Below are 8,911 nucleotides of genomic sequence, written 5' to 3' on the forward strand. Positions count from 1 at the left end.
TCGAGTTGGCGGGCGATGAGGAAGGTGCTGGTGCGCGAGACGCAGAGCGGTAGCGGCCTCGACGCGCCGCGCGAGCTCCGGAGGGACCAGCTCGGGAAACCTATTATTTTCGATCTTTTTCCTTTACTTTCGAGGTTTGATCTGCAAGAAGCGAAGAAACAAATGGGGAAAGTGGTGGATTCGCTTGACAATATACTCGAACAGTTCATCTCCCTACATGAAAAGCTTTCTGGAGTATTCAACAATGACGGAAGGAAGGATTTTCTGCAAATCGTAATGCAGCATAAGGAGAAGAACAATTCAGATCTGCCTACTCTCTCACGAGATGAAATTATAGGTAGAAGATTAAGATTGCAGATGGGAATGGAGGGCATCCGCTAAGGAGATTGAAGATGGGGTCGAAGCTGCTGCTCTGCACTTTCCGGCGTGTTTCCACCGGCAAAGGGAAAAAGATAAAAATAAAAATAGCTAACGGTGTTAAACAGCCGTTAGATCGAAGAGGCTAATTGCACGAAATTAAGGACTTCGAGGATTTAGTTGAACCAACCTCGACTATAGGGATCTATACGTGATAAGGGCCTTTATGGTAGGGGCGTATTTGATACTTAACTCAAAAACAAAAAACAAATTAAGTTTGTTAAAAAAATGTAATGTATTTGGTGAAAATTGTTTGCAAAAACTGTACTAAAGTACTAATAACATGTTACTTTTTTAGTAATATCTTTCTTTGCTTAAACATATTTATTTTGTTTATTATTTGGAGATAATCACCAAAAGACATAGTATATACAATATATAGCTGCAAGTAAGTTTGAGAAAATAATACTAGCTGAAAGTAGATTAAAAAAAACTGAAAAAATGTTTCATCACAACGTTTAATATTTTATTCAATAGTCTCACGCTTTTAGACTTTCATAAATTACATTTCAACATTTTTCAATAACGTAGCATTGCCCAAATTTTGATATCGGATACTCGAAGTGACACTTTTGAATCTGCCTCAGCCCTATGTGGGGATGTCGATCCAGTCCGAAACTCGTGGGCTGGCCCTGGCCCGATTAATCCGTTAATCCGAGAGAATTTTCAACTCGATAAAAATTATAACCCGTCTAGCCCGTAACCGAATAGCTCAACATTTGATAGGGTCAGCCCGACTAACCCGATGGGCTAACCCAAAACCCGAATACATAACATTATATATTTAGATATAAAAATTTAAAAATAACAAAATATTATAAAGTCTCATCATTTCACTTTTCTGTATTTTTAAGATGCTTTGATTATATGAGTTCAAACTATTGTTGGATATTTTATTATTTTTTCTTTAATAAAGTTGAACATTTTATTGTTACCAACTTATTTTATATGTTATGTAATCTTGATTTTTTTTCTCTTTAATATCTTATGTTTTTGCATTTCATGCTTGCTATATAATTTATATATTTGATTTCTATGTATATTTTATACATTATACATTAGATCATTAAGAATAACAAAATAAAAATGATCGTTTTATTTTTACGCCTTTAACCCGATTAGCCCGATGGGCTAGCCCGAAACCCGAACATTTAGGGTTAGGGTTGAAAATTTATGACCCGACAAAATCTTCAATCCGATTAGCCCGAAACTCGATAGGACTGGCCCAAAATATGGTGGGTTGGCTCGATTGACATCCCTAGCCCTATGACACCGTGCGCATATTTGCCATGTCAAATTTTCAATGTTGAATTTGGGACTCTATTTTTTATTTTTATTTTTTTTAATAAAGGATCAATAATGGTTTCTCAACCTATTAATTGGAGGAAAAACGTTTTACCAATTTAATTAGGCTTTGTTGTTTGAATTTGGGACTCTATAAAAAATTCGAAAGCATGGTATTATTCAGGGAAAAAAAATATAAACATTACGATAAAATAAAACAACATATTCCCTATCGAGTAATGCTAAACAGCCACATTGTGGTCACCCACAATTTACTTAAATAAAAAATAATTTAATTTATTTAACTTATTTTTTAAAATAAAAATAAGATTCAGTTATTTTATCATATTCTCTACATTGTAGTTATTTTTTTTGCAATTTTTTGGTAACTTTTTTATTTTTATTAAAAAATAAATTAAAAATAAAAAATGCAAAAAAAAAATTAAAAAAATAAGTACAACGTAGAGAATATAATAAAATAACTAAATCTTATTTTTATTTTAAAAATAAATTAAATAAATCAAAATTTTTCTTATTATACTAGTTTGTGGTTGGCCAGAATGTGACTGCGATTTATTGTTCTCTAATAAGCACACGCTTGATTTTCGGAATAATTGCAAATGAGGAACAATAATATCCATATGTTTTGATTGCAAATTTTGACATTGATATTCATCCTCCAGCTTGACATTTTTTTTTCCATTGGGATCGCCAAAAAAGGTGAAGGTCATCATGTTTATTGAAGCAAACACACGCTTGTAATTACTATAATTAATCCTATAAGTGGGCTCATTGTCTAGCGTTTATTGCCTAATTGTTAGTAGGTTTACCTAATGTATTTCATTATACAATTCTAATTTATTAGATTAGTGCAACCCTTGTACTCAAATAAGCAGACCAAATGTTCCCATAATTGAGTGCAGTTGCCTCATACTTAGAGAGTTAATTTGAGATTAGCTCATCAAATTGTTCAAGAATACGTACCCATCTCAATAATCTTACTACCATTAATATAAATTGCATAGATAATTAATTAGTTGAAGGGTCACTTCAAAATTAAAATTTCCAAGTTCTGTTCCTGGAGTTTCTAGGGACACAAGAAGACAAAAAGAAGCCGTTGCATTTTTATTTATTTATTCAATAATTAATATATATATATATATAGGGGGCCGCTCCAATGAGACCCCCTAATTTTAGTGAGATCTAGGGCACGATCTGGTGCGTTTATTTTATCAATCCTATGGCTGATATTGTATCTGGAGGGTGATTTTTTTTCACAGGGTTCGAATCCTGGAGGGAGCAGAATATTTTAAATTTTGTTATTCATCAGCATATACTGCATTGTTCATCAGTATATACGGCCCTGTTCATCAGTATATATGTCTTATTCATTACGAATTTTTAAAATTTTATTTTTCATCAGTATATACATCTTGTTCATTAGATATACGTTTTGTTCATTAGTATTATATATGTCTTATTCATTGTCCTAGTGTTTCACGAAAATTATGGGGTCTCACTGGAGCGCGCCCATATATATATATATATATATATATATATATATATATATATATATATATATATATATATATATAGGGGTGAGCAAAACCGGACCAAAACCGACGGACCGGACCGAACCGATCGGTTTTTTCGGTCCGGGTCGGTTTTGGTCCATGTATTGGTCCGGTCCGGTCCTATTTTCTTGGACCAAAAATATTTCGGTTCGGTCCCGGTCCCGGGGAGGCCAAAACCGACGAAACCGGACCGAACCGAATATATATATTTTAAATATATAATTAATATTTTTATTAATATTATTAATATTTATATTAATTTCTAATATTTTTATTAATATTTTTATTAATATATTAATATTTTTATTAATTTCTAATATTTTTATTAATATTTTTATTAATTTCTAATGTTTTTATTAATATTTTTATTAATTTCTAATGTTTTTATTAATATTTTTATTAATATTATTAATTTTTTAATTAATTTTTAATATTTTAAAAATGGTCGTTTTGGACCGAACCGGACCGAGGACCGATGGCGGTTTCGGTCCGGTTTCGGTTCGGTCCTAAGGTTTTGGTTGGTCCGGTTCGGTCCAAATTTTTTTGAAAATTCGGTCCTCGGTTTCGTCGGTCCGGTCCGGACCGACTGCTCACCCCTATATATATATATATATCTTCAATTTCTTTTCAAGTGATTCAATTAATCCTTTTTTTATATATATAAATTTACAATATTAAATAAAGAAATTAAAAGGTCGCGCCACAAGGGACTCGAATCCAAAGCTTTTTGCCTTAAGCATTAACCCCCTACTGCTTGGTCAACACAGTGATTCAATTCTTGAACATGCCTGGGATGGATTCATGACATTAGATTATAGTAGGTTCATTAGTTTCAGATGTTGCTTTAATTATAAATGTTTCAGTATATGTGGATGTCATATTCAATTATGGCGTCACTTTTTTTTTCAATATATAGCATGATCAGTCATATTTCATTATTATCTTGAATTTATGTACTAAGTTAATTAATGTGTTCAAGAAGAGACTGATTGTTCACGGGAAGAAAAAATAAGTGGAGTATCAAATTAATAAGGGAAATTTGTTTGAGTTTCACTCTGAATAAATTTGCAAAGACAGCTTTACAATATAAATCCGACGCCCTATACGAAAAATAAGGACTTAAGAGTTGTTCAAATGAATCAAATCCTTGAGAGTGAAGTCTTCGTTCGCATTCTTTAGTGCTTTAGGGCATTGATTGTTCACAATAATTTATCAAGTTAACGATGCATTTAACCAGTATATACTTTTTCTTTTCTTTTTCATTTTCATTTTTTTTAAAAGATCAATATTAATATTTTTCTCTCTCTCTCTCTATATATATATACACTATATATGTAAGTGCTTGAAGCATCGTGTTTCCGAATTTTGCTACAATAACTTTTAAATCCTACTGCGATAGAAGTATATATATATATTAAAGGAAAAGAAATAAAACAAGGATTATCTACTGTTATGTAGAAAACAGCTAAATTGTAGAAATGTAGCAACAAAGTTTCCCTCAGCCGTATTCCGTCGCTAATTTCCACCGGAAAATCTAGTTTTCAAAAGAAAGAAAGAAATGTCGAATACGGCTATATATATTGGTGACATCTTTCGTAAAAATTTGTGAAGAATTTTTTTTTCGATTAATTTTTAGCTGTTAAGGATGGACTAATCTAATAAATATGTCTAGCGAATGATTTTTCCAGTGATTTTTCTATAATTTAAATAATATTCTTACGCATTGTTAAATCATTATTTTCTTTTAGGTACTATATATAAAGATATATCATCACATTAATTAATTACCAATTGATATATATATATATATATATATATATATATATATATTTGGTTAATTTACCAATTGATATTTGATAGATCTAACGATTGAATTTTATGACATACAGTCTTTAAACATATTTCTTGGTCTATATATTTTTTGGGACAACTATTGATTTTGGATTGATCACCAACTAATTAATATCCACATTTATTCGAGGTTCACATAGTATTTAGTTTGTGTGTGTGAGTGAGGGTAAAACAGTCACTTCTCATCTTTGAACATTAGATTTTAATTATATTCAACAAAATCATAATCCTATGTCGTAATGATTAATTTCTTTATCGTAGAGGCTTTTCCTATTCATAATTTCTTCGATCAGTTGATTACCCGAGACTTTTAAGTTTCAACCAGGAACTAATTCTTTTTAATTTTATACACAAATTAATATAGAATAAACAAAAATTAAATTTTGCTTGCAATTAAGCACTTTTTAGTCAAGCTAGCGGCGTGTGACCCCTTTCAAAGCTGAAAACCCTTTTACAATTTGAAAAGACATACAAAAATTTAAATGATACCGAAATTATTACTATTATTATTGTTATAATTTATTATTTGATTGAAAGTTGATCAAGAATCCCACTGTAGTATTTTAAAACGATTTCTTCAAACTATTCATTTATCCCGGGTTGTCGATTACTAAGTTTCATTCCACTTCAAACTTGAAAAGGTAAAGTACTTGGACAGAATTGGATAGAAAAGAGAAGACAAACGAAGAATCGACAAAATAAAATATCAATTTTAGTATTAAAAAATAGTTATAAAGCGAAAACTATTAATAAAATATAAGACAATGTTTTTAAGATTGCATCTAAGGTTGAGCATATATGTTTGCACATAAACATTTTGTTCTATCATAATTTATTTTCGTCGACAGGTTATTTTATTCCTTAATTAAGAAACTATATATTGTTCCTTGTGTAAGGGAATATATAGATGTCCATTTTCCATTTTCTCCTTAACACTTTACACTTACATAAAAGTTAGTACTATATTGAAAACACATGCACATTAAACAAGATATTTCATGAATATGAATTCTCGGGCCTCATATATGAAGGAGTAGGACCCAGGCCCTCTTCTAATGGACATCATCAAGGCGTATTTTAAAGAAAAAGTTCAGCCCAAATAGGCCCAGTTCCCTTAATAAGTGATAACCCAAAATCTTAATTTATTTATATTAATTTAGCTTACATTCTCTAATAATAATAATAATAATAATAATAAAGTTTAAGTTTTTTTTAGGAAGAAAAAAACATCAAACGATTAATCTCTCTCTCTCTCTCTCTCTCTCTCTCTCTCTTAAAAAAGAAAGGTTAGAAACACACACAAGACAAGAAAGACACACACAAAACTTGAATTAAGTGAAAATTTGAAGTTTCATATTGTCATCCCCGGCAAGATTTCAAGCACTATGAATCAATTTCTCTAATTATCTCCAACTATCATTTCCGAATCCTAACTTTTTAGCTTCAAAACACCCATCAGAAACCAAAAATAAAATAAAATACAGAGGTAGAAGCACTTGAGCCTCAACTGAAAAATTAGCAATTTTCAGCCTGAATAATATCATGCATCCATTCTAATCAATTACATGCTTAATAAATGAACTAATATTTCTGAAAGAACAAAAATTTGAAAATGCACGTCTCCAGAAATTAATTTATTCTGCGCGTACATACTAGAATGCATGATAACTTAAGGCTGATTGTGTTGAATTTACATGAATTATGGATATGTAAAACAATTCTGAGGCTCATCACCTAATAAATAAAAAGTGATGATCACATGTGAATACCACAAAAAAAAAAAAGAACATCTACTAATTAATTAGCTAGCTAGGGTTGATAACTTATAAACATTAGAATAATAATTTATCAGGTTTAGTAACTCAATTTTTTCTAGAATATAGGTCAGAATAGCTATATATGATCAGTTCGAAAGAAGAAGAAAAACGATCAAACAATTAAAAACACAATCTATCAAATCAAAAGGGTTATTTATATGCTGTTGTTCTACTTAAATATATCCGGCCTGGTACACTGCCTAAATCCCAATCATAGGATCAAGAAAATATTTAGGTTTATTCTGACAGCAGAACATTCCTAGGGTTTGCAGGTAAATCATGATCATGATTTATCGCTACTAGACATTTTTGTTGTAGCGTGAATAATATCAAAATTGGCAGATAATTATTAAACCTAATTTGACCATGATTAAGCGCTAACTAACTTTTCAACAAGAAAGATGAAGATGTCCAAAAGCAACTGACTGGAGCTCATCACCAACATCTTGCAAAGGCCATTGCTGATCTTCAAATGAATCCATGCTTCCATATGAGGGATTCTGCTCTGCGAAAATCGGGTTTTCGTGTTTTACAGAAGGGCTCAAGTCCATGCTTCCACTGGAGTAGTAGCTGTTGTCTGCATCAAATTGAGAAATTGCCATCTGATTTTGTAGAGATTGCCACCAGCCATGGAGATCGTGAGGCGAAGAATGGCTTTCGCCGTAGAATTTATGATCGTTAGGGTTAGGGTTTGCGGAGGTGCTGGAGTTGTTGATGATGCATTGAGCTGCTTGTTGCTTGAGTGAAGCCAATTGAGCTTGCAAATTCACAACCTACAAAAATCAAGAAAAAAGAAAATGAAAAAAAAAATTTACTAAGTTAGGGTTACTAGTAGCAACCCTAACAAATTGAAATAAAATTGGACAAAGAGAATGAAATTGGACCTGCTGTTGGAGGGCAAAAATATGAGAAACGCAACCATAAATGGGATCTTGAAGCCTAGCTTGAGCTTCATAGGAGATAGTGACGGCGGCCTCACTCCGGTGGCTGTCGGGGAGGTGAGCAAGGAGTTTCGACACGTTGCTAGCTCCGAATACCTTATGAATAGCTGCAAAATGAGTCGCACCTTGTTCGTGGCAGAAATAAGGTGAAAAAACACAACCGTTGACACATTTTCTTCTCAAGAATTTGCAGGCGCCACAGGGGGAGCTGGATCCTGTCATGTTAATGCCAATTCCTTCTAGATCGAGTGATAAATTTTTGAATTTATTTTCTCTTTTTGGTGTGTTAATTATACTAGTATGAAGTTTTAAGTTCTTGGCTTGATTTATAAAACAACAGAGGGGGTGAGGAGGATGATCATAGTTTATTGCAAGTGGTTCCCTTATTGGGCTACAGAATTAACCAAATTTCAATTTTTCTTTAACTTGTGAAAAAATGTTATCTTTAACACTTTGTCCTAAATCTCATACCCCATAATTTATTTAGGATATATATTCCTTTGAGGTTTCTTAAAGGACAAAAGAGTTAACATAAACCAAACCCATTGTGTCTGGTACATTAATTATTTGATTTTGGCTGGGCTTGTCAGGAAAATTTTAATGCAAATAGATGTGATTATCATTTATGGATACTTTTCCAGATTTTTTAACTACTAGTATATAATTTTTTTATTCACAGTAAGTGCATATTCATGATATATTATTAATAAATGTATATGATGTTCATGTATGGAAAGTATATAGGAGTAGGAGATTAAACACATTTACCGAATAGAGATTTAATTTGATTTGCAATATTAATATATACTCCACCAGTCCCACGAATCTTGATGCATATATATTCTTTTTTGGATCGTCCCACGAATCTTGATGCATTTCTAAATATAATACAATTAGCTAAAATATAAGGGTTCTGAATTATACTTAATTATCAATTTTCTACTTTATTACCTACACACTTCTTCTTTATCACTTTTCTACTTTATTACCTACACACTTAAAACACTAATCTACAACTCATTAATTC

The 8,911-nt window shown here is 31.5% G+C and overlaps 1 protein-coding gene across 1 annotated transcript; it reads right to left on the reverse strand.

The window, feature by feature from the left end:
- Positions 1-7,077: 7,077 nt before the first annotated feature.
- On the reverse strand, positions 7,078-8,175 carry LOC130999678 (LOB domain-containing protein 29-like). The gene is made up of 2 exons (XM_057925289.1): positions 7,828-8,175; positions 7,078-7,716 (listed from the first exon to the last, which is right to left on the reverse strand). Exons 1-2 carry the CDS (start codon positions 8,104-8,106, stop codon positions 7,333-7,335), a joined length of 663 nt encoding a protein of 220 aa, XP_057781272.1. The 5' UTR covers positions 8,107-8,175; the 3' UTR covers positions 7,078-7,332.
- Between the last annotated feature and the right edge of the window lie 736 nt (positions 8,176-8,911).

Source organism: Salvia miltiorrhiza, chromosome 1, assembly GCF_028751815.1.
Source record: "Salvia miltiorrhiza cultivar Shanhuang (shh) chromosome 1, IMPLAD_Smil_shh, whole genome shotgun sequence".
NCBI classification, from domain to species: Eukaryota; Viridiplantae; Streptophyta; class Magnoliopsida; order Lamiales; family Lamiaceae; genus Salvia; species Salvia miltiorrhiza.

Bases quoted from the DNA above. Each gene is read 5' to 3' on its own strand.
- LOC130999678 (XM_057925289.1), bottom strand. From the start codon at position 8,106: ATGACAGGATCCAGCTCCCCCTGTGGCGCCTGCAAATTCTTGAGAAGA. The intron at 7,717-7,827 runs GTCCAATTTCAT...TGATTTTTGTAG, and splicing joins TTTTTGCCCTCCAACAGCAG to GTTGTGAATTTGCAAGCTCA.